Here is a 26,643-nt window from a genome sequence, read left to right on the forward strand (position 1 = left end):
TGGTCCCCTTATGAGCCATCGCATTTGCATGTTGCTCCGAGAAAGATGGAAAGCAAACAGTGGGCTGGGAAACAGGGATCCGCAACATGGGGGTGCCAATTACTTAAATGTTTTCTGGTTTTTCTTAATGCCTATTATGCGACAAAAGCTAGATATGTTTTTTGATCACAGTGTGGCAGTTTACCACAGTAAAGATTTTTTCTTTTTAAACAGACTTTGCAAGAAAAAGAGATTAAGAAGCTGATCATGGCTAAACCACTCTTTTTTTTTTTCTTTTAAACTTAAAAAGCTGCGTTTCATAGAATGTTAATTGCTCAAGAGAACAGTGTGGAAATCGAGACATGTCGAGCACATTTTACATTTTAGGCTATGGAACTCTCACGGGAAAACATTGGTCAAGAAATAACCGAAAAAAAACTGAACGGTTAGTTTTGGGGGTATTTAATATCACTTATAGGTGACAATTTTGACTTGTTCCACTTGTTGAATCTGACAAACGAATTTGGGATACGTTATCCAGCTCGCAGGCTACTTGTTCTTGTCTGGCTTGTTGGGCCTTGCCTCTAGCTGCGTTCTTAAATCTCAAATGTAGCCTACCAATTCAGCTAAAAGACTGCCTCCTTTCCCTCAAACAACCAATAAGAGTCTGCAATCTAAAACTCTTTTACATTTTGGCCAACTGCGCTGCTGGTTGGTATTCGGTTTATCTAACGTTCGATATTTCTATCCGAATAGGCGGCCACTCGGCCTGGCAACTTAGTCAGCCTGAGAATTTATGGCAAAAAGTTTGGTTGCCTATGCCGAGGTGGGTGCAGCAGTTTCCACTTAAATGAGTAAAGGTAAATCTCTAAAAACCCGCTAAATGCCAGCAGTGGGGCTAATGAAAAATGTACAAAAAAACGTATGCAAAAAGTGGAAGTGTTTTAACGCCGGTCTAAAACAACGATCGGCTATCATCTCCTGCTGCGGGCATAAACTTTCACTAAGCAAACCGATGAAGTTGTTGCTTTGGATTGTGGTCGTTACGGGTCAGCAACAGAGGATCGATCGCCCTGCCTATTGTCCCTGTCCAACCCGTTGTCTCCCGCCCATGACACCATGTCAACGGTCAGCGCTCATCGTTGGTCGGCTTTGTTTTGCTTTTTTGGTTTTTGCTTTTGGCTGACAATCATCGGCAAAACAGCTACGAAAAACAGAAAAACAGAGAGCCCAATCAACATCTCGGCGAACAAGTTGTTAACGAATTGGCAAAGTGCTTTTTAATTGTGATTACAACGATCGCGCCATCGAAATCAAACCCAAACAAAAACAAAATAAAGTAAAATGATGAGTGTCGTCGAGGTTGATGGAGGATGACTGCCAAAATGGAAAGTCAAGTGCAATTGCCAGCTAAGAATGTGCAGATTTAATCGAAAATGCAGACGGAACAGGAAGTTGCGATGATTGGAAGTCAAACTCGATCCCAGATCGGCCATAAATCAAGAAATATTTATAAAATGATCGTTGGTGGAGAGGGGTGGAGGAATGGGTTGAATTAGGGAATGTATGACTGACCTCTGATCTCAACCGAACGTTCCGATCGGTACATCCCTCCTTTTGATCGGACCATAGAGCAGATTTTTATTATTGAGTGTATATGTAGTAGTCGCCTTCACAGACGTTACTACGTGGACGACCATTCGTGGAAGCACTAGTAATAGTCCTGCAGGAAGGATACTTCTCGCTCAAATTATTTCCCCTTAAACCCAAGTTGTATCACAATTATTTTGAGTCACCTTCAGCACTTCAAGGAGACATTTACCTGGGCCCCCGACGCTGAGTGAAGCTTTGAGCGAAACTAAAACATAATCCGGGACTGGCAATACGACTGACATTTAAAGTTTAAGAGGCCACGAAGTGTGCGCTGGAAATGTGCTCGGGGAGGGGCCTTCGACCCGGGGTGTCCCATCGGCAGATATTGCTACTGGCGGGTAATTATAGACCAATAATGGGCCTAATTGGCCAACTGGGGATACCGAAACATTGCTGTACGAGTCACTGGCAAGTGGGAAGTGGTTCAGTTTGACTATTAGCAGATGGACTCGCAGCGGCCTTCAGACTCCGGCAGAAGACGGAAGAACTTAAAGCCGCTTTGAAGGCTTCGAGACTTTTACTAAAGCCAAGTCCGAGGAGGGCAAGGGGAAGTCGACTCAAAGTGCAGCACTTAATTAACACATTTTTCCGTAATGCCCTCGACATCAAGCTAGTTACAAAATGCGCTTGGCGATCGAGATTAGGAGTTGAGTTCTATAGCATACATACTATATGTATGTTCACATCGGGGAAGCAGTTACTTATGGGCAGGCAGGCAGCTGAAGTCATGCATTACACCCCCAAGTGATCCACTTTGCGGAACGGAGACAAGGAAACCAGTTTGCGAATACAAATCCAGCAAGATCTAAATGAGTCTGTCGGCGGTATCTATAAGATACATGCCCGCCGCTTAATTCTTTTGGCCTGGGTTTTTCTATACTCCCTCTAGTTTCTAGTGCTTTGTTTCATTTTCTTCATGACATTTATTCCGCATTCTTGCAACTTGATTTAGGCTTGGTGCCAGTGCTGTTACCAACATAGTTGGAGTTGCAACAGGTTCGGCCGAAATCGTGCAAAATTCTTTTCTGAGTGGAGTTTGCGAAACCAGCTACCAAATGCCTTAAGCTAGAGCTAAAGTCCTATAGGAATTTAGAATTTGGCTTGCAATACATAGTGTTTTTTAGGAAAGTGAAATATTTATTGAAAATTTTAATAATAACAAGAAAGGAAGCAATCTTCGGCAAGCCGAAGTTCGTATACCCTTGCAGCTATAAATAAATATTTTTGAAAACATTAAATTTATGATTTACTTGCGTATATGTTTAAAAACATTGAAGCTATGATGATTTGCAGCTCAATTATTAGATAGTTATTTTATATATTTTTATTATTCCTATGGGAGCTGTATGATATAGTCGTCCGATTTTGTTGAAATTTAAACCGTAATTCTAAAATATTTTACCATTACTATATGTCGAAGAACTAAAAATAAAATTAAAAAACAGCAAAGTTATAATTTTTTTTGTATTTTTTTCCGTTTATTCCTATGGAAGCTATATGATATAGTCGTCCGATCCGGCTCGTTCCGACTTATATACTACCTGCAATAGAAAGACAACTTTTGGGTAAGTTTCATTAAAACTGAGAGACTAGTTTGCGTAGAAACGGACGGACAGACGGACGGGCAGACGGACATGGTGATGCTGATCAAGAATATATATACTTTACAGGGTCGGAAATGTCTCCTTCACTGCGTTGCAAACTTCTGACTGAAATTATAATACCCTCTGCAAGGGTATAAAAAGGCAATATTTTAATGTATATTTAAACTCGTTTTTTCGAAATTGGTTAACAGAGTAACGGTTATCTAAACGTTGGTAAGCATTAAAAATACATTTAATTAATTAATTTGGTTTTGTAGATGATTACTTTGATTTGCTTGGCAAATTGAAAAAAAAATAGGGCGCGGGAAAGTGGGGGCGGCACTTGGCACTTGTCCGAAAAGTGTCGCTGGATTTTGAAAATGTTTGTTTCGGTGGCTTACGTAAAGCAAGATATCGAAAGGTCTTTTGCAGGCCTTAAAAACTAACCAACAAACAACACCACTACAACGACAACAATTGTTGTGCAATTTATCTTTATTTAATTGAACTTTTACTTTCGCCGTCGGTGCTGCTACTGCTGGACGTTTTGTTGTTGTTGTGCTCTTTGAACGCGTTTCATAAATTGCAAATAATTTTTCAACCAAAATCAACCAGGTACGAAAAAATAAAAAGAGAATAATCGAAAAACGCAAAAGAGATATTCAGGCGGATCAGGCACTTACATACATATTGCTAAAGAGTGGGTTCGATTGGAAGTTTGATTCACATATAGATGGCGAGGTATGTTGAGTATGCTAATCCGGTAAATCAATTGATGTGTGCCGCAGGCGATTATAAAAAATCGGTATAAATTATTAATTTAAAACAATGCAAAGCCAAAGCAAAAGCAAAAGCCAAACGAAAACGAAAACGAAACCGAAAAAAGCAAAGCCGGCAACAGAAAGAAATGTTTAAGAAAACCCACAAGCCACAAAAAGAAGAAAAAATCTTATGCACAGCGGCTACAAACAAGTTTCTTTTTCTCTTATTCACCTTTGCGTTGGCCATTTAATTTGCCTAAACGAGCAGGGGGCGGTATTGGGGGTAAATGCCGAAATAATTGATGCTTGCACCTTGTCAATACCACGGAAATAAACCACAGATCAGTTCACTCCGGGTGGGTGTTGGTAATTGATTTTAATCGAAGATATTAAGTCCAGCATATAAATGTCGCAGAAATTTATACCAACCGAATATTGGTACAGAAGCAATTGTTGTGCTCTTTAGGTAAGCCTTTTTGTTTTTTTCTAACTACCCGGTAGAATTGACTCCTGTCAAGAAGTTGCAAGTAAATATTCGTATTTTAAATACATAATCCAATGCAGTTCATTTTTGCTTTAATGAAATATGATCAGACATACATTGACACCCATTGTTGTTTTATAAAACAAGTCAGAAAATGGAGTTAAATGGAGTTTTATTTGTGGGTTTTCATTGCAATGCTGCAACAATTTCTAGGTTTTGGACAACACTTGTTTAGTTGTAATGTTCCATCTTAAGATCATTTTGATCAATTTCTTAAGTTGAGAGTCCAATAAAATAGTTTAACCTTGAAAGCAAATACAATTTTCCAACAAAAATTCCATCGAACAATTTATGCCCTTTCACATTTCCTCCGGTAACCCGGCAGATCCCAAACTTCATAAATCCTCCCAATAAATCCTCCCTCCATCAGTCAACACTGACCGACGAATGCGTTTCATTAACTTCACTTGTTTGACACGTGCCTCCGATCACTGCGATCCGATCGCCGATTGCTGATCACTGATCTCCCATTTCTCCGAGATCTGTAGAAAGCAAAAGTTTGGTTAACCAAAGCTCGAAACCAAAGACCAAGTATCTTGACCCTCATTAACTCAAGTAAACCGCCAAAGCATTCGCAAAAAAAAAAAAAAAAATTAAATAAAATAAAAAAAAAACTGAATATCATTAGGAAAACTTGAAATATACAGTTTCAGTTTTTATTTCAGTTTCAGCTGGGATTTTTCAGTTTGGGGATGGGAATACCAATCTGGGCGCTGCAATTAACATACGAAATGTATTTAAATTCAATTTTTATTTCGAACGCGGTGACCAACTCCTCTTGGCTTCTTGGCGAATGTTTTCACTTTCGTTCGGCATCCGAAAACTCCGAATCTGCAGTCTGGGCATCCGCCGGCAACCTGTTTTGGCCTGACTGACTGCCCGCTTACCATGATTATTGTGATTATAGGCTGGCGGTTGAGGGGGAAACTGTTCGGTTCGAGACCAAGCGATACCTCCAAAACACACAAATTGAAAACGAAAGTAAAAATGTTTATCGAAAAAAGGGGAAAACAAAGCAGAAGATCGCATAGATCGTGATGTCCCCGTCCCGCATTTCCTAGCACATCGTCCCGCTTTTCCCGCCCGTTTAACGACGTAAATTAAGTTGGCAATTTCATTTTTTGTTTAACGGTGAAATTTGCCTGACAAAGAGACTCCTGACCAACCATGAGTGTGAGTGTGCGGTATCTCCCTCCTCACGAGTGGTGCATCGAGCGAGGGAAATCGAGTTTGCCCTGAGACCCCTGTCCACTCCGATCTCTCCCAGAATCCCAGCTCACCTTGTTTTTTACATACACTTGCACGTCCACTTCTATTGCCATTTCCATCTTCCCATCCCAGAACTCGGGTCTCAACTGGAACAAATAATCGGTTAAGACTTTTATCTTATCCCGACTTCTGCCAAAATACACTTTTATTTGCCTTGCTTTGCCTGTTTACATTCATTTTGGGACTGACAATGTGATATGAAAACAAAACAGATAAAGAGATAGTAGGAGAAAGATTTATAGAAGTAACGGCGGCGGGAAATCTTATCACAGTATATGGGCAATACAAAGATTCAAATTGGTTAAGAAAGTGTATATTAAATGTGTGAGCAAATTAAACTAAATATTAAGTATATTTTTCATTTACCGAATTTTGCTCTTATTCAGTGCAAATTTCTAAGCTGTAAAATTAAATTGATTTTGATTTAAAATAAAAATTCACCATCAAGGTTATAGCATTTTTTATTTTTTAGCAATTATTTTCCTTCTTTTTTAGTTTTTTTTTTAAATATAACTTCAATATTAAAGCTATGAAAAGCCATTTGCTTGAAAACAACGACCTTGATGATTTCTTTCGTTTTATTTGTATTTCTCTTTTGGCAAGTATTATATATTTTTATACTCCCACTCCAATCCCTAGATTGGCGCTCTTTCTTTGCTTATTGTTGTCCGGGGCTACTTTTAATTGTTCGATATATTTGTGAGATTGCAAATGCTGGTACATTCAAGGCACGGACAGACGCGTTATCAGGTCATCTAGATGGTCAATTTCACTTGCCAAAAGACGAAAACAAACATATTATGTATTTCCAGTTGATTAGCCGGGTCAGCCACGGCTAGTTCATGTCCGCATAAATTTCAATTTCAATCTCAGACTAACTCTGGAAAGTTTCGGCGCGTAGGTGGCCCGCAAATGGATCGCATTACATGCAGACATTAGGTTTGATTAAGTAAGTCAAACAAGACGGCCAGCTGAAGTAGAGTGGTCTTTGAGTCCAAGTCCGAGTGGATTTGACTGTGCTGGAGAGGGGTCTTCGCATGGAAATCAGGCAGAGACAGGAAGTTATTACATTGCCCCCGCCTCTCGAACAGATTTTTTTCCAGTCTAGTTTTGGTCATGTGCTGGTGCCTGGTTTCGTTTGCTTTGCAGCGATTCATTAGCATTATAAGGCTTCCGTATTTGGATTCCGAAAATCCATATAGTATGCGCGAGGCCTATGCTGGTTTAGTTATATGGGTCAGAGCTTCCCGTAACTGCGGAGCGATGTAAATCCGTTATCGAGAATCAGCTTTCTTTGATGTGGTCACCACGGACGAGAGACGTCATGACCTTGGCGGTCTGTCTAGGATTTTCTATCGTATGGATTACGGCGTATCCGATATATTCTATTGTGGCATCGGAAAAAGAAAGCAAACAAGCAACAAAAAAAGATTTCCGAATACAGATAATACCAACAAATTAATAATCTATACCTTTAATCTGTGCTTTAATCATCGGATAGCTCCATAAATTTAGGTTAAGTCACCAAATAACTCTATAATTGTTTTTTTTTTTTGGGTTTTCTAATTTTAACCACGTGTAGGTAAATTTGGTGTACCTAATATATTTTAATAGGTATTTGTGTTACATATTTGTAGCTTGGATATATGTAAGTACATATGTGCAGTCCAACTTCCATAACTCCAACTTTTGCCAAAGAAAAAGTTCAAGTCCCAGAGACTTCTAGATAGAAAACAAATATTTTATACCTTTGACTGAATTAATAATACCATCTGCGAGTGTAAAAATATACTTTTAGACAGTGAGTTTCTATTAACCAAGTAGCTACAAGTTGACAGTATATCGTATCAATAGAAGCTAATTGGAGGTGAGCGGGTATGAAGCCATCGCTTGATATAATTTACTTATTTGTCCACCAACTTGGCCCACATTCCACTAGCACTCCAATGGTCGTGAGAATCAAGTTCGTCTGCTGGAATCCCTCCTGGCTGGCTACTCCCCGTAACGCCCCGCAAGACCACATAACACTCCGTGGGCTGGACCAATGCCAGTCTGGCAGGCCTAGAATCCGCCAGCGCCTTTCGTCATAAATAAATCCACCACCGGCCAGATGAAAATGGACAAACCAGTTCGAGATCGAGTTTGGTGGTACTTACAGTCAGAAGCAGATGCAGATGCAGATTATGCAACCTGCTCAGCCGAATTCTAGCGCAGATTGCGGTAGCTCACGTCACAACGGAACTTGCCGTTAATTTTTGACCAGTCAGCGGTGATATTCCCCTCCGATGGCAAATTATGAAGGGGAGTTGCCCGCCATTTAATGTTTCATGTGTTACAGGCTATTGTCCCCCTCCGATTTCCCGAATCTCCTCCCGAGGGCCCAGAATGCCGTAGGCCAAGCCCGCAGAATGTCAAGTGAGCGAAAGTTGTCAGGAAATAAAAACTGCTGGCAATAGTGGAGCTCAAAATCTTTGAGAAACTGCGACGGAAAAGGGGACTAGCAGAAATAGAGCGTATGACAGGTAACATTATGACATATCCCATTAAGCCAAAAGGTGTTGTGTCATTTGAGTTGCTTGTTCAGTATTTGTTCTAGTAATAATATTATTCCATAAATGTAAGGGATATAATAATGTTATATAGAAGATATATTCGGGGTAATTTTCCTTTATCTATGAAACAGTGAAGTTACGTCGATTTTTTTAAAACTATTTTTCTGTTGTTCGTATGGGAGCTATTCATAGTCATTTATAGTCATCTACCTTTAATAGAAATACGACTTTTAGAAGACAGCTTTAAAACAGAGATACGAGTTTGCAGACAGACTGACATGGCAAGATCAAATTGTCTGGTAATGCTGATCAACAATATAATAAAGTAGTCTGATTCAAATTACAAAAAATATGTATAAAACAAAGGATAAGTTTACTGCATCACGGGCAATCCCAACATTAATTAATGGGTTTAGAAGGAAGAACTAGGTCAAAATAACTAAGTGCGCTTGTTTCAGAATAATCGTTTTACTTAGAAAACACTTGCCTCGAATTAACCTAAACAAGCACTCGAATCCAAACCAGGAGCTGCATCTACTGCAATCGAAGCTAGTTAACGAAACCACTAAAATGGTGATAGTGGCGTGTGGGAAGAGGAGGGGTTTTAAGTTGTGAGTTTTGAGACGGAAAGACACGGCAGATTGCTCAACTCTAACCCCGCGCTTTTACCGCCAACTGGCGGACGCCTGCCTCATCAGCATTACTACAATCGCACAAAAAGGCAACCGAAAATTATTAGTAATTAAATATTGTTGCACAAATGCCAGACGTTGTGCTGCATCGCACTTTCAGTAATTGCTGCATCGAACGTCGGTCACTTGTTTGATTTTCGTTTGATTTCTGATTTTTGTTTGTTATGCGGTGCGCAGCACTTCGTCAGCTCGTTCCGTTGAAGCTCAGTGAGGCGCACTCGATCAGGGGGCTAAGTAAGCAGGGCGGCGGGATGGCGGCCAATGGGCACTTAATTTCGCTGGGGCGCATTTCACTTTCATTTCTCCACAATCAAAATGCGTCGAGTACTCGTACCCGTACCCGTTCGCGTCTTCGTACCCGGGCATCCGAGTATCGGCGAATGGATGGAACAACTGGGAAAACTGAGGCTCAAAAATTTTAATTTCATTTATTTTTAAGCGGTCAGGCGACACTTTTGAATGCAAATGACGCTTTATTGTTGGTCAGGTGAGAGATGACTCTCGCTGTCTCTTTTCGCCTGACCCCTTTCTAATACCCCCCTCTATGTTTCACAAATGGAAAATGGTGAAGAATTAGGAAAGTAGGGAAAGAAAAATTACAAAAATGAAGTCTTTAACATAAAAATTAATATAGTTTTATTTAAGTTTCCACCACTTAAGAGATTATTCGCTATTTAGTACGAAAACAAAAGTGCATAACGTCAGTCTTGTTTACTTGAAGAGGATAAATAATACAATAAAAAAAGTAACAACCAAAATAACATTTCATTAAAACATGATACACAATTAGCTTTGGAGATGGTTTGAAATACAGTTGCTCTGCATAAACTTCAGCAAAGTATACAAGGTAATAAAAATGCGTAGAATTTTTAACTTAAAATTTTAAGCTTAACCATTTTAATAGTTATGCAAAAAACCAATTTCGTATATAAGTTTTAATCTATTTGTTTAAAAATTTCATTTTGTTTTCGCAAACTTACCACGACCCAGGTCCCACAGAAACCCACATATGTAAGCCCACAGAAACCCACAGCCTAGCCAGTCCCGTGAAACTCACCGTGTTGATCTTCTCCATTAGAACGCTCATTTGGTTCTTGGCAGACATTGTGACGCACTGCCTGTCAGACAGCTTTTCAGCACTAGAATCCGAAATGGAGAACTACGACTTTGCAAGTGTTTTCTCCTGCAGATTTGGATGCAAAAACAATCCACACATCACGCACTGCACATTGCCAATTCACTTGCGACAAAAAACTGATACAAAAAAAATGTATTTAAATAGGTGTTCGGAACGACGTTGACTTAAAAGACACACGCGCGCGTATTTCCAATTTTCGATTTTGATCAGTTTGACTTTTATAGTCTTTTGCTTAGTTTCTTGGCTTTTACAGCCGGTGGGAAGTCACTCGCGTGCGTTCTTTTCGACGGCTGGCAGCGCATTGAACGCCCGCCGCTCAAGACGTGCCCACGGCAGCGGCGACTTGGCCAAAAGCAGCAGAAACAGCAGCACACGAGGAAACCGTCGTAAGCCGAAGAAGTTGGCCAAGACTGAGTGGCAGCGACAGGTGCCAAAAGAGAGCGCGAGAGCGAGCGCGAAACCGGCTGACGGCAAGAAGCGGGATTTGAGCCCCATCTGTGCCTAATGCCAGAGACGCCACTGTGTCCCAGTCCCCCCTTCGCCTTGACACGCGGATCGGGGCCGCCTTGTGGGTAGTGGGTGGTGAGTAGTGCATTGGGTAGTGCATTCCAGGAGGACTTATGAAAACAAGGGCAGAAGTCAAGTGCCCGGGCAAAAAGAACAGTGCTGTGTCACTTGATCTTTAAAAGGGGAATTAGTGGTTTGAACATGAAGTATTAACTGATAGGGCAATTCTGTGTAAAGTCGGAGTGCCCTAGAAAAAAAAAAATTGCTAAAAAGAAAAATCTGGGAGCAAATAATATAGTTCTGTTACCAAACTATAAAAGTATCGAATTATATTTTCCTTGCAGTTACGCTATAAATAAATGCCAGCATGCACTGCGCAAACGTATTGCCTATAACCGTACGTATAAATATATGGCACCAATAGGATTTAGTCAACTCAAGAAATGGATCGCAAATGGGTTCCCATATAAGGCAAAAAACAGCGAGACATTCGTATAATTCTTCAAAAACGTAGCTAATCTCACCCAATCATTCCTATCATATCCTAGCATGATGAAACATTTTTGCGAAGGTTGTGTGTAATTGTATTAATTTTAATTTACAAGAAAATGTTTTAAAAATAAGTTTTTGAGGCGGTAAAGTCAACTAAGTTATGCTTAGCCAAAGACATATTGAAATAAAAATAGTAGCACTTAAGGGTTGCGGTGATCAGTTGCCCATTGTAAAAGAGTTGGTAAGCCTTGCCCACGAAACAATCACCCAAACGAACTGGCAAAAATAATCGAACAACTTAATTAGCTCTGACAAATTAGACATAATAAACACACAATTGCAAGTCTGTACAATAAGTTATTCAGAAACATGCACATAGCATTTGTACCAGTAACTTGGGCAATTGTAGGCTCAAAGCCAGAGTCGAACTCAAAGTCAAAAACAATTTAAGGTCGTCACAAATAAACTTGTTTTTCCCTCTCTTTTGTTTCTTTTTTGCAAGTGTCATGCAAAAAATCAAATATCATGGCAACACCGCTGTGTAAAATCGCCCCTCCTCTTGCCGATTCCCATCCACGATTCTCTTCTCATTTTATGTAACGGTCCTTGTTAGAGCCGACGTTGTTGTTTTTGTACCGCAAATCATTTGCCAAATACCGACTATTGACAGTCATTCAATTTAGCGCCGACAGATTGTAGTTGCCAACCGTTCTTTATCTTCTTTTTCTCGCTATGTTTGTTTTTTATGCTTTTGATACCCTGCGCTTTTCATCGGAGAGGTACAACCTTGAGAAGGTATATAGAGGGTAAAGGAGCACATCCAAAAAGGTGCACAGCTCTTGTTATATTCGCTCAAAATTTTTAACTCACCTGTTAATTGTCTTCGTTCTTGGGCATGGTCTTTGGCTGTAAGAAGAAGAGGGCGGTAAAGAGGCAAATTAGTTCAAATCCATCATAGTCATGGGTTCTCAGAATCTCCACATTGATTATTGCAATCTACCCTAACCGACCCGATCCGACTATTCCATGACCAAATTCCATTCGCAGGGCTCTGCCTTTTTATGGGTGTTGTGCCAACTCATCCCGCTGCAGGCCAAGAGCGAAAGCCAACACGCTTTGATCGCAATAACTTGACCATTATGCGGCCAGGTATAATATAATACTCGCAGCTGTTTATGAAAACGTGAGCATAAGGCTGCAGCCATCACTCAGATAACCCATTTAATTTCCCCGACCAAGTCCGCACATAATCAGATTTGTTTTGCCCCTTCTCTAGGCTCTCCCTTTGCTCATTTCCATTCCCAGCTAATCGCAGGTGCTCTCACCTCACCTATTTTCTCCCGCTCGGAGATCTTGTGAAATCTGATTTATGCCTCCTCCATGTTAATCCAAAACTCAAAAAAAAAAAATGCAGAGGCTGTTCCCTAATGGTGGTTAAAAGTGAAACTTTGTCAACGACTTCATCAATTTATTTCTTGTTTATTTTTTCGGCCGTTTAATACTAAAAGTGTTTTCATTTTCACTAGAAAGCAAAAAAAATACAAACGTTTAAATCCTCTTGTTATTCTGGCCGGCCAAATTGCAGTGAAATGGAGAAATAAACAAACAATTTGTTCGAGCTCGCACCTGACTTGACTATTTAGTGAGTCAAAAACTCTTCGCCCTGTTTTTTTTCCTTGGCTCCGCTTAAACCATCACTGAACGGAAAATGGGTGAGGAAAGTGGAGGGATGAAGCGCCTGACCGATTTCGGTTAATCTTTAAGGCAATGCTTGAAGTTCCTAGGACCAACACAAAAGACTTAGGCAACGTACTTTAAAAAAGGATATGGAAAATACAATTGCCTAAAATGTTTGTGTTTATTAACACCTTATAAAACCTAGTTGTTTTATTTTTCTTTTAAATTTCTCAATTTATATTGCTTAAATATAAAAAAATAAAATCAAAAACTGATTGTATGTAGAGTATATTTTGCCATTAAAAAAAGATGGGAAAATCTTTTGATAAGCAGATCATCCGCTCGTACATCCGTCAATTGGCCCGACTCTTTCCGGATTACGGCTTACGATTTACGACTTGCGGCTTTGTCTTTGGCCAAAATGGGCTCAGGAGCAGAGGGGTGGGGCGTTGTGGGGCGGGAAGTTAGCCGAGAGACTGACAAATTGATATGCACATTCGGTTGAAATTAGCATATGTAGTGTATGCCTGAATTAACTATTCCGCTCAGCTTATATCGGTTTCACCCACCCCAAAAAGGGGCGCTTGGGGGGACCTAGTAAATTGTGGATTGTAGATGACTTGACGCACGAGTATTTCAAATTTTTAAAGAAAGTCTCGCCAACGTTTCCCATATGAAAGTTTTGCTCTGTGCCGGGTTGAATGACTCAGAAATCAAAATAAAAATTAAATTTGTGTTTTATTGTTTTCATCGTTTGCCAATAAACATTTTAGGGGCGCAACTCAAGTAAAAGTTTCCTAGTTGACATCATCGGCCACTCGGATTTCTGAAACTTACACCTGGCTTTTTAATTCGCCATCAAGTGTGCAATTAAAAATAAATAAATGCTAAGACCCTTAACTGCTTTGAAAGCACTAAAGGGCAGCCGAAACCGTCGTTAATGAGTCGTAAATAAGTCGGCCAGAGTGCAGTAGAATTGTCCAGTCGAATAGGCAATATTGAGACGCCTAACCCTTTGCCATTTCCCTACAAACTGAACTTAAGTTCACAATAGTACTCCCCGTTCTACTTGTATAGTACTTTTGTTTTATTTTATGTGGTTTTATTCCTCAAAAAAACCGCAGCAAACCACGATTTCAATATAACAAAGGCAGGAGAAAAATATAAGATAAATACTGTGCTGCGGTCTTAAAAATATATTTATGTGTACAGAGACGAGGCAATCGCCAAGATGGCGGGAATCCGACTGCGGATTTTCATTTCATTGCTGCTGTTGCTGTAAGTGGAGATTGCGTTAAAAAACGTGAGTGCGTGAAATGTCAACAACAAAGTCGATCATTGCAGTTTTTGACTTTTTGGGAAATCAATTAAGTTGTTGTGCAGTTGTTATCGGTGTAATTATTGTTGTTACTGTTGATCGCTGTTTTTGGGGCCATCGAAATGTGTCAATGCGGGATGAGCATTCCAGGTGGGAAAAAAAAACTTTCAGATTGTTTTTATTGGTGGTTCAATGTCAGCGCTCTAATCGAGATTGATATCGCTTGGCCGGTCAACTTCATGGCAATTGACCAAAATGAACAGATGTTAAACAGAATGGCTTAAGTTCAAAAGGTATTACCCCAACAAATCTTTCTTAAGTACAGCTTATTCTATTGGGGATCGCTGGCAACGTCTCGCTCTCTCTAATTCCAGGTTTCTTACATTATTCATCAGCACCGTGAGACCCACAAACTTAACTATTACTTAATTTCGCTTTAATAAAAATTAACAGAGTTCGAGTCAGAAACAAAACCTTCCTCACCAAAATCAAAGCAGCTATCAAACTCCCATTCAATTTCTTTTTGAACTTCCATATATTGGTCACAGTTTACGTAATTCCAGTGACACAAAGGTAGATGAGTTATTCCATTGTTTTTCTGCCAGAAAATTAGAAGCAAGTCAGGGAAAAAGAAGAGGGGGCGCAAAAACAAAATTAAAAATCGAACGCTTTCGATTTCTATTTGAATATGTAAATCGACGAAAGACCAGCAGCAGCCAAGCAAGCCATCCGAGATGCCTTCGCATCTTAACCTGTTTCAATCCCATCCGCCGCAGACTAAAAAGAAATTCCCATCAATTCATTTTCTTCTTCTTACACCTCTATTTTGGTTCGGTGATTTTTAAGATGCTTTTAGTTGTTTCAAAGGAATGGACAACGATTTTTGCACACACCACAGTGCAATAAAATTTAAATCATAATAAAGTCTAGCTGGTCGTAAATAACGTTTAAAGGCGTCCGAAAATCACAGCCAAAATGCTCGACAACAAAAAACAATATTTTTGAATTTTTTCCAAATGTATAATAGACGAGAACGGAAGCTAATTCGGCGGCTAGTTGCAGTTTTAATACCCTTCCGAAAATTGATTAGAGTGTGCGCTGCGCATATTCACAAATGACAGCTATAGAATATATATTTGAGTCAAGGTTTGAATCCAAAATGATATATACCATAACTTACGGGACAGCTATGGGATACAGTCATTCTTTAATGCGTTACAAACGTCTGAGCAAAATTAAAATACCCTCTGCAATGTTATAAAAGTAAATCAGGGTGCTTGTGAGGTTTATAATTTTAAAAGTGTTTAAGGCAAAGTTGAAAATGGAGAAAAGTTGAATGTTTAAGAAACGGTGTTACTATTTTTTATACATTCCAATGTACACTTTACTTAATTAGTTTGCTGCAATTTAAAAAAATATATTTCCAAAAGAAATATTTTTTTCGCACTTGTTTTGGTAGAAACCTATTTATTGCTAAATACAAAATAAAAATACACATAAAATAAATAAGTTTTGATTTGAAACTGATAAAAGTAGTTGTAATAAATTTCATCTGGAAGCAGGGAAAGCAAATATAACGCCGTTTCGAAGGCAGACATCTATAACAGGTCTTACAATTATTCCCATTCCCAAAATTTCTTACCCAGAAACTTCTCACAATAAAAAGTCATAGAGAAGCGTAAAATTACGACGAAGATCCCGCTGCAAGCGGATTTTTGTTGTTTGTCTACGTGCTGAGCTTGCATTTCCCACAGCGCACTCGTCTCCCCGTCTTTGCCGCCTTTTGTCCTCTGTGTTATTTCTGCTTTCTAAGCAGAAGATTGACTTATCGAAAATGACAGGGAGCGGACTGTGGCTACAAATCAAATGGTTTTAGATCTTTAACTCGTTGTGTCCAAGTTTAATGGTAATGTGCCATTGCAGAGAGTCTTCCCTTGATTCTCCCCACCGCTTTTTACCTGTGCTTTCACCTGCAGGTTACAAATGGTAGTAGACATCACGTACGAGTCTACATGGAACGCCCGCCACACCCAGCCTTGACCTACAGCACTGGTTTGGTCTTGGGCTGGCTGGCACTCAGATTCGGATTTGTACATGGACTAGGTATTGTGTTAGGTGGAAGGGGCACCTGGCGATGACGGGCTTGCTTGCTTTGCAGCGCTACCTGCATTCGGTAAAAACATTAGGCAGGCTCACAAAAAGCTTTCTAACTAGTGCTGATCAAATATACCAATGCAAAACCGGCCACTAATTATCTCCGAATTTAATCAGAAACAAAATCAAAGCGCTGCTTATTAGCGTCCATAGTCGAATTAGAGATATTATCCCAGATGACTGCAATAAAGCTGCTGGCCAAACACCCACGATCCTGCCCTTATCTCAAAAAAAATCTCTGCCAAGCACGCACCTAATTAATAAAATCATTTGGACTCAACCAACAATCAACGCAAATGGTAAAAAAAAGAAATATTTGCTTTAAATATTTATGAAAAATATTTTTGAGCGTTGGTGTCACCCCTTCCGCTGCGGGGGCGTGGCCAGAGGGGCAGGAAGCGCTACTCGAGAAGCTTTAAACGGAGCATAATCGTTTTATATATTGAAAGAACCAAACCAAATTCTTGTTTCTGTTTGTATTTTTAGTTGGCCTGCTAAATTGCTTTCAAAATATTTAAACAAAAATTACAAGTTATAGATAACAATATACGTTGAGTATTTAAACAGCTTACAGTGGCTAACGCTATTAAACGTCGGAATCACTCACATTTCGAAAAGCCACTTGGAGTTCCACGATCTTTCCCAATAGTTGTTCAAAATTTGAGGCCAGAACGGCAAATCGCTAAAGAGGATTATCCAGTGTCCAGCAACTGTTGACACATTTCCGACCTATCCCGGCGACTGTGGAGTTTCTCCTTTCGACTCACTGCTCCCTGACTTCTTGTTAGCTGCACATTTGCAAACGACTGCTGCTGCAACAGTTGCATCTTTGGCAGGGGGCAACATTTTTGCCTTGTTGGTAATTTGGAAGAGACGGGAGCGAGAACGTGTTTTTTTGGGCAAATTTAGCCAGTTAGCCAGAGAAGTCGGGAAGCCGAGGAAACGGGTTACGCAAAGCTGGCAATCAAGCGAATGTGTGGCAACGACTTCGCGGTGGCTTCGTTGAACTTTGCATTGGAACAGATTGCACCACATCGAGTGCGGCTCCTTATGCTCAGGTCCCTTTTCCTCAACCTCATTTTTTGGCCAAAATAAAAGCGGATTTGTAGCAAAATTTTGGGAGTACAAAAATAATTTTCCCAGATTATACACAAACAATATACGTTTTAAAATATAAACGGTTTAATCGAAACGAGAGCTTTGTCGATGCTCGGTTAAAAATGAGAATGCTTAACTATGAAATATAATTAAAAGTTTTTAAATATAAATTAAAATATATAATATAAAACAGAATAAAAAAGAAAGCAGCCTACAAATTCCGCAAATGATCATTGCCTTTAGAAAACCCGAGAATTACCTTTACTAACATGCAGATGCTTATGAATCGATCAATAAAATCACCCTCAAGTTTTGGGCTTCAAAGTCAAGTTTTCCTTGCATACTTTGTGGCTGACAATGAAAATGGTATATCGCAGGTTAAGTAGAAATTCCGAACAATGCGAACTTGAAACGAAGGCGGGAAAACATGTGGGCTCCAGGTTCCCAAGCACACTTCATCAGCCTGAAACTTGTTAAGCTTCATGGGCTCCCCTTTCGTATGTGTGTATGTACTCCTTTTTTTTTTGCTCTCCTACCAGTTAAAAATATGAATGGAAAAGAGGTAGTAAAATCTTCCAAATGGTTGCTTTGATTCTGTCTCTACACAGGCAAAAAATATGGAGTAACCAAATACAAATTTTGTGAACAAAGCAGTAAGAATAATATTAATAATATTCCATACACATTTTGATTTTTTAGTTGTATTTTTTCTAGAGGTCCTCAAAATTACACAAGCAAATTAGCAGGAACCGCAAATACTAAAATCCTACACCCTTTTGGTAACAAACCAGAGCCTTAGACGGAATGCAAAGGACATTGCCATTGTAACCTTCAACACAGGGCCATCCATGCTGAGTTTCCCCTGTTGACACTCCCTTCCATCTTTCTCCTTCATATATTTTTCAGTTTAATGCGGATCAACTTACCTTTGTTGTGGTTCTCAGTCGCCCAATGTAAGTATCTACTCGTTCCCGGTAACTTTGGCATGCAATGTGGTAGGAAAGGTTTTTAACTGTAAGTAGAAAACGGAGAGTATTTAAATAATAAGATGGATGACAGAGTACAAAGTAAAATCAAATAAAACAATATCGCACAAGTAAATGCTGGTAATCTTTATAATTATAAAAATGCAAACCCAAATATTTAATCGCTATCATTGAAAACCAAGAAAAACATCTTAATAACATTAACTAAAAGCCAAAGACGTGGTCACGAAATTTGTAGAACTCTAGCCAAAACTATACTCAACAAGAAAGAAAGCAAACTTCGGCAAGCCGAAGTTCATATACCCTTGCAGCTATTGCAAGAATTAAACATTTTTGAAAACAATAAAATTATGATTTACTTTCGTATATGTTTAAAAACATTGAAGCTATGATGATTTGCAGCTCAATTATTTGATAGTTATTTTATATATTTTTATTATTTCTAAGGGAGCTATATGATATAGACGTCCGATTTTGATAAAAATTTAACCCATAATTCTTAAATATTTAACCATTGCTATATGTCGAAGAACTAAACAAAAAATTAAAAAACAGAAAAGTTATAATTTTTTTCATTTATTTTTCCGATTGTTCCTATGAGAGCTATATGATATAGTCGTCCGACTTTGATGAAATTTAAACCGTAAATCGGAAATATTTAACCATTACTAAATGTCGAAGAACTAAACAAAAAAATAAAAAACAGAAAAGTTATACTTTTTTTTCATTTATTTTTCCGATTGTTCCTATGGGAGCTATATGATATAGTCGTCCGACTTTGATGAAATTTAAACCGTAAATCGGAAATATTTAACCATTACTAAATGTCGAAGAACTAAACAAAAAATTAAAAAACAGCAAAGTTATAATTTTTTTTTCATTTATTTTTTCGGTTGTTCCTATGGGAGCTATATGCTATAGTCGTCCGATCCGGCTCGTTCCGACTTATATACTACCTGCAATAGAAAGACAACTTTTGGGAAAGTTTCATGCAGATAGCTTTAAAACTGAGAGACTAGTTTGCATATAAACGGACGGACAGACGGACGGACAGACGGACATGGCTAGATCGACTCGCCTAGTGATGCTGATCAAGAATATATATACTTTATAGGGTCGGAGATGTCTCCTTCACTGCGTTGCAAACTTCTGAGTGAAATTATAATACCCTCTGCAAGGGTATAAAAATTTTGAAATTTTATCCGAAGTGTTATAGAAAATATATTGATTTACAGCACTTAAGGCATACTTTCGGGCATCCACTCAACCGCAGTTAACATTTCTCTGGCACTTATCTCTGCATCTGCTTCTAAGTGAAACAAAGCACTCATTCCAGTCTCAATCAATTCCGCTTTGAGTCTAACGACGGCCTGATTCTCCGGCTTGCTCTCGCAGGGAAAGTACCCCAGACAGAATCGTAAGTGTAAACAAAAAAAACCCGGCCAAACAAAGCAATCATAAGAAAACTGCGCAGCCCAGCAGCAGATAATAATGAACATCTAGTTCAATTAGTGACAAATCAATTCCGAGTTAGCATAGCGTCCTACCCCAACCGTTGTTGCAGTCCAAATTCTTTAACTTAAGCCTCTTATGCTAAAAAAAAATTATGGTGCTCAAGACTTTTTCATTGTAAAAATAAAAAATCTAAGCATTTGCTTGATATTTCTTGAAAAAGGTTGAACTTTCACATTTAAAAATAAAGTATTTAGGATACAGATAATACATTTTTCAAAGTGTACATTTTAGATCTTTCCAATAAGGCACATTTTATTTAACTCAAAAATAGTGGCTATCAAATAGTTTTTTTTATCAGAATTTAAAAATATATTTTAAATACTTGCTTAGACCTAACAAATAGTGGTTAAACTTCAAATATAAATAGGCACGTTAAACATTTTATTTGAACTGTAGTAAATTTGATCTAGGGATGCTTTCGTGAGCTGCGATGTTGTCAAAACAGATGCATTCAGTTTCCTTCAGACTGCAGACATTGACCCTGACGACCCGCATCTGCCCATATGCCTTGCGCACCTATCTCTACATCCCGTCCCCATCCCCCTTAACAGCTCGAAACGGGAGGGCACCAACGCAGTTGAGGGTGGTTTTTACAAAGGTCATTGGGCTTGTTCAGACGCCAGTTCAGGCGGAGTTCGGTGCAGCATTCTCTTGGAATTTTTGCTTCTCAGTGTCAGTGACGCACCCTCTACCACCTCCATTCCCTTCTTCCGGCTTTTAGCGCAACTTTAAGGCCAACACTAAAGAAGAACAAACAGAGCCAGAGGTGGGAACAAAAAATCTGCAGCGAATGACATGCAAAACACAAACGCGGACCAAAATGTGAAAATAAGTTGTCCACATTCTTGCTCGCTGGCTGCTCAAATATTAGCCTACGATAAGATTGCGCCTTTATCCCCTTTTTCCGCTTCCACTCCACTCCTAACCCTTCTTCTTCCTCTCACTTAGGACAAGTGAGCTAATATTTGCTGATCCGAGATATTTCTCCCTAAACCCAAAAATTTAAATTTAAAATCTAGCCAAAAATAAAAACGCAAATTATTGTAGTATAAAACAAGGAAAAGGCAATTTTCGGCAAGCCGAATTTAATATATACTTGCCGGTTTTACAAAAATTAATTATTCAAACGAATACATTTTGATTTTAATGCGTATATGTTAGAAACAATGAAGCTATGACAATTATTCGACGAATATACCATCGTTTCAATGGCGATATAGTCGTCCGATTAAACCACATTCAGAGACATTCGACTTTAAAATCGGATATAGGGGAAAATTGTAGCATCATACTAATGACACAGAAATGAGCAAGAATTAATTCCTAAATTCAAATACAAATTAATAGAGGATTAATTTATAATAAAAGAATAGAACATGCAATAAAACAGATCTATAATAATCAAGTGACGATTAAAAATGACAATTTAAAGGTCTTTAGAAGCTGTTTAGATAGCTGAAATAATTGAAGCTCTTTTGTTAACAATCGATGCTTCGTTATCAATTGTTGTTAACTAACCAGACTGGCGCTTCAATTATTTAAATCAATCACACGCAATCAATCCTACCCAAAAACAAACACAAGTGCTCCGGTTGCCTAGAAATGGTTGCGCAAACCATATTCAGATGGTTGCCTGTCAGGGAACAAGTTTACGTAGAAAAGAACTTGGCAAGAGATCAACCAGAAGTAAGGAAGAGAGTCATTTTCTTTCCTTACACAGAAAAATAATAAAAAAGTTCCTGATAAAGTTATGTATTTATACAATTATAATAAAAGTAATTAAAATATTCTTCTATGCATTATCGATTACTTTTGTAAGAACAAGCATCCTCTTAGTATTTTCCAGCAGTATGTCTTGAATAAATAAATATATTTACATATACACTGTCACCCATAAGTGTCATCTTTTTTCCAGTGAAAACCCCATTTAATTTCAATTGGTAACAGAAGTGGAACTTAAAGACTGGGTAGATCTATTTTGATCTTTCGAGCACTTTCTTGGTACTTGGCCTTTCAACGCCCGTCGCAGAATCCAAAAGAATCCAAAAAAGAGCGTGACTGCCTGGCTCTCTTCTATTTTTAGCCATTGTTCGATCCTTGTCTGCTATTAGATTATACATCCTACCGTACTCACCGGTTGCACCCTGCTTTCAAAGGGGGATTATTCGTCTCTTGATTTTCTCCGTCGTGATGCCTTTAAGTCATGCAAGAATCGAGACCATCATCTACGCCTTATGGGGACGGTGCTACAAAGGCGACCACCCACCTCCCGCAACCGTTCTCCAACCCACATATGGTGGCCTGGCCATGACTTGGATTTATATTTAGTTCGCTTCCTGCTTCTGCCACTCGAGATGGGAAAACATGGAAATGAAAATGGATCGGGAGGGGACTATAAATGGGAAGACCACATGGAGCAGGGAAATGTTTGTCGAATGTTGCTGAACTCGAAATGATTGCACTCTAGTATCTCGTGATCTTCTTGGTCCAACTAAACTCAGTGAGGGAAACAACATTTTGAAGTCCGGAACTCTTCTCGACTTTCAAATCATATTTTGAGGCCTCATTTGTAATATCATCTTCCAGGGCTGCAGATACCAAAATTAGTCAACGGCATCTTAAGTGTTTGGCTTTCTTATCGTTTTCAGAATAAAATAAGATTTTAAACTTAACTTGCTTGGGTACAAAAATACTCTTGGAAGAGTTCAGGAAAAATATGACAAGTGTTATACGTGTCTCAGCCCTCAAAATTAAAAATAGAAGCATTGATCAAAGTTCTTTTAATAATTGGTTTTGAAAAAACTTGTAAGTTTATTTTAGTCGTGTATTATTTATTTGTACCCTTGCAGAGTGTATTTAATAGAAAACGAAAAATAGTAAATAATCATAATAGAACAAGAAAACAAACTTCCACAAGACGATGTTTTCATAGCCTTTTTTATTAGGGAAGAGTAAATCAATCTTCTTTTCTGGTTCTCAAGTTTACATTACATAGATAAACCTGATATGAAGCTGCTCTACAAAGTGTAGAAAGTGAAAAGTAGTTTCAACGAACCGCACAAACCACAAAACAGGAGAAGCTTCCAGAGAGAAAAGTGCGCAATTAATCAAATCAGTTTTGCCTAGCTCCAACTGCTGGGCAATTTGAAAACAAAACTAATTGAGACAACTGCGGCAAATTGTCGAGTGTATCAACGAGTTTTTTATTCTGCATAGCTACACGTGTGACTGGTGTAGTCTGGGGGTCTGGGCTATTCTGTCGTTATAGGGCTTCTTTCCGATTCAATTGGACAGAGGAAGATATAAAGAGAAAGGGAGTGCATTTTGCATCTGAATTTTTTTAACCTGGGGGGCGATTGAAAAGTTTCAATAGTTAAAACCAGTAAAAGGGTATGGTCGAAATTAATATCCATGTGAATATTTGAAATGATCTCAGGCTGATATTACCCTTCACACTAAATTTGCATAAATTTTAATTGAGCCGGGGTCTAGTACGTGTTAAATCAATCTATAAAATTGAAAAATTAATGTCATCACTCGCGTTTCTCAGTTCAGTTTTATCTAGCGGCGATTGATTAAATGAAGTGTTCCAATTCCGTTTCCACTTCTTTTTTAACAGTTTTATGAGTCCTCACGCAGCCCTCTGTCACCCCACCTTCGTCGACACCCAATTTGTGCCCCCAATTGTTTCCCCATTGAAAGCGTTTTAGTTTATAGCCATGAAATTATATCTTTGTATCAGATTTTGCAGATTTCGACCAATAAACTTTATGGACCGCGGCAGCAGCGGCTGTTGCTATTGGGTCTTCCCAGTGTTTTACGAAACCGTTAGAGTTGGAAGAGCTAAGCGGAGTTTAATTGACGTCGCCAAGCTATTAATGCTAATTTGAACCGATTTGGTTCAAGATGTTTAAAGAACCTTGGTGAAGAAATGAAATACAATAGCAAGCCGAGCACAAAGAGAAACCGATCGAGAAGAATAGGCAGAAAAGATCAATCGGTTTTACGCATATTCGGGGCAGGCGAACCAATAATCAAGCAACCGAAACTCTGAAATTAATCATTCTGCCGCCTGTTTAGATCTTGTTGCCCATTTAAGCACTTCTTACTTTTGCCAAGATAAGCTTAAAATTAAAAAGATTGAGGCGAAACGTGGGATGTATGCTACATGACTCCTCCGGCTTAAAATCTGATTTCGCTAAATTCTCCGTAGTGCGACTTGGGAATGTTTTCGTGTGTTTCAACAAACTCATAAACAGACACCTAAAAAGGGCACCTCTCGTCTTTCAAAACAAAAAACTCCAATGAATAGGAAACAAAACAAAACAACGGATAAAGTGCGATAACTTAGCGTCAGCTTCGATCGATACGCGCGTGCTGAGGATGATGACAGGGAAAACAAGGAGGACGCAGTGGACTTTTTTGCACTGTCGCATCATCAAAGAAGGGCGGCAGGCAACTGCCTTTATTTTTGGGTAGGCGGACAATCTACTTTGGTTACCAGCTGGCAAAAACAGGAGGCGAAGTCCAAAGATGGTTTCGGCCTCAAAGGTTCCTGAATGCTCTACTGAAAAAGTGTAATGTTTAGTTTAATACACTTACAAATCTTCTACATTTTAACAAGGTAGAAAAGCTCAAAAATCTAAAATGTCTTTAAAATGTTTAATATTATTAATAATGTCGCATTAAGATTTATGATAATGGCTGATAAATTGCTTACTGTAAACATTAAAAAAAAAGTAAACTAAGATGAACGAAATAGCCAAATTTGAAGTAATTAAAGTGTGAAGAGAAATAGAAAAATTTTTAAAAATAAATTTAAAGACGCATTTAAGAAATATAAAGAACCTTATTACTAGATATATCTTACAGACCTTATGTTATCTTGGGTTATCTATTATTTAAATTTATAGCGACAGATCTAGAAAAATAAGTGCTGGGGGTATTTATGGTGCAAATTAAAGCCCTGAGTTCATTGCCAAGATCGTGAGCCAAGCCTTCTCTTATTCTCCTCCTCCTCCTTCTTTTCCGCCTGCGCTTAAGCTTATCCCCATTTTTGAAGCCGGCAGGAGAATTGATTATTGTTGCTGTGTGAGCTCATCGTTAAAGTCACTGGCCACGCCCCAAAGTGACGGCATAGGCGCCAAAAGGAGTTGGAGTCGCTTCTCTCTCTCTCCCTCGCTGTCTTGCACGTTTAATGCCCACTCCAGAGAGATATGTATATCAAGGACGCACTCAAAAGAGGCACGAGCGGGCGGTTGGGAGGGGATGGACAGGGACGTTTGCACGGGGTCATGGCCGTGAGTCACGCTTATAGCCGTTCGCAAAAACGTGAGTTAAAAATTTCTTAAGCCCAACTCTAGAAAAAATTCACTTTAGTGGGCAAAGGAAGCAATTCAAATATTTATAACAAAACAAACCAATCTTTAAGGGTGACGAAGAATGGGTGGGAGGAGGAGTCCAGATTGTGCAATATGAAGACAGTCCGTTCTCTTTCTTTACGGATTAGGTAAATTTGGTTTTGCTGTTTTTTATCGCGGATTTAATTTGGTCTCCGTTAAGCCGTAGGCGTATCGTATTGTTGCAGATGTAGTTTGAGGTGGTTGTTGTTGGGCCACTAGCGGAGGTTTATTAGCGCTTTTTAAAGTAATTAAACACGCTAGCATACCTCACGCAAATTTGTAGATATTTTTACAACAACATTAATAGCAGCTGCGTTTTTGTGGTAGTATTGGTTGTTGCTTTAGGAACAACTAACAGGGAAGAAAAAGCGGGGGAGTGAAAGAGAAAGCAATAGCAGCCGGCTGCTGCACACACACACACACACACATACACACACACACACACAATATTACGCACAGGGAAATGTTATTGATTTTTCACACTCATACATTAACGGTAAACAGGAGCTGTGCGGAGATAATGGCGAAATCAGAGCGTAGGGAAAAATAATGGCAATTAGCAACACAAAGTAAACAAAATATGTGCAAATTTTGAACCCCCGCTAAAACGGGACTCACTAGCGGGCTCTATTTTTTTCTCTTTTTCTCCCACAACTCCTCTCTGCTCCTTTTATTTGTAACTGGAGATTAATTATTGTACGCCTTAAAAAAACAAGCCCGTTCACTATGACAAAAAGAAATACACAAAACTATTCCCAAACTGGCAAAACACTTGCTGTGGGGGAGAAGGTGCGACTACCGTTATCCCCAGGGACTTACTTTTTTCCGGCGTGCCATTACTTTTGGCAGGAGCCTTGTTTTAGCGCAACTAACTAACCTTAACTAACCGGCCTAGTTTTGGACCTGCACTTCGCGAACTCCGCCATATATTTGCACTCGCGCAAACGTTTTTAACTTTTCGAACTTTTCACTGCGAATTCAAAATACGAATGAGCGCAAAGCGAACAGTGATAACCCGAATTTGATAAAGACATTAGAGGTGGAAAAAGATCGATGCCAATACGATGACATCGATGTTTTCAAAACATCGGTCTTATCGATGTTTTCAAAACATTGGTCTTATCGATGTTTGGCGGGGCAACATCGATGTTTTTCCGTGTCTACTCTGCTTTCCCACAGAAATGTTAGAAAAACGATGACCTAACATAGAAATGTTTGATTAAGACCAGCCGAATTAAGCGTAATTCTTAACTGTAAAATTTTAAATAAGTCAAAAAAATTTATAAAAAAATTCAAAATTAAAAAGATACACACTTAAACAAA

At 38.9% G+C, this 26,643-nt stretch overlaps 1 protein-coding gene across 3 annotated transcripts in view; it reads right to left on the reverse strand.

The window, feature by feature from the left end:
- Positions 1-18,429, reverse strand: part of LOC128265146 (disheveled-associated activator of morphogenesis 1) — a 32,742-nt gene extending 14,313 nt beyond the window's left edge. Inside the window, exon 1 of one of the 3 annotated variants that reach the window (XM_053000977.1) lies at positions 18,344-18,429. Coding sequence is in view for 2 of the 3 variants with exons in the window: in XM_053000975.1 (XP_052856935.1) it covers positions 10,091-10,138 (48 nt within the window). In the remaining variant the exon portion in view is untranslated. Of the gene's footprint in view, positions 1-5,800; positions 5,848-10,090; positions 10,491-18,343 lie in introns of those variants that run through there. The other 2 variants (XM_053000975.1, XM_053000976.1) reach the window with 2 other exon arrangements.
- Positions 18,430-26,643: the final 8,214 nt, after the last annotated feature.

This window comes from Drosophila gunungcola, unplaced genomic scaffold, assembly GCF_025200985.1.
Source record: "Drosophila gunungcola strain Sukarami unplaced genomic scaffold, Dgunungcola_SK_2 000097F, whole genome shotgun sequence".
Taxonomy (NCBI): domain Eukaryota; kingdom Metazoa; phylum Arthropoda; class Insecta; order Diptera; family Drosophilidae; genus Drosophila; species Drosophila gunungcola.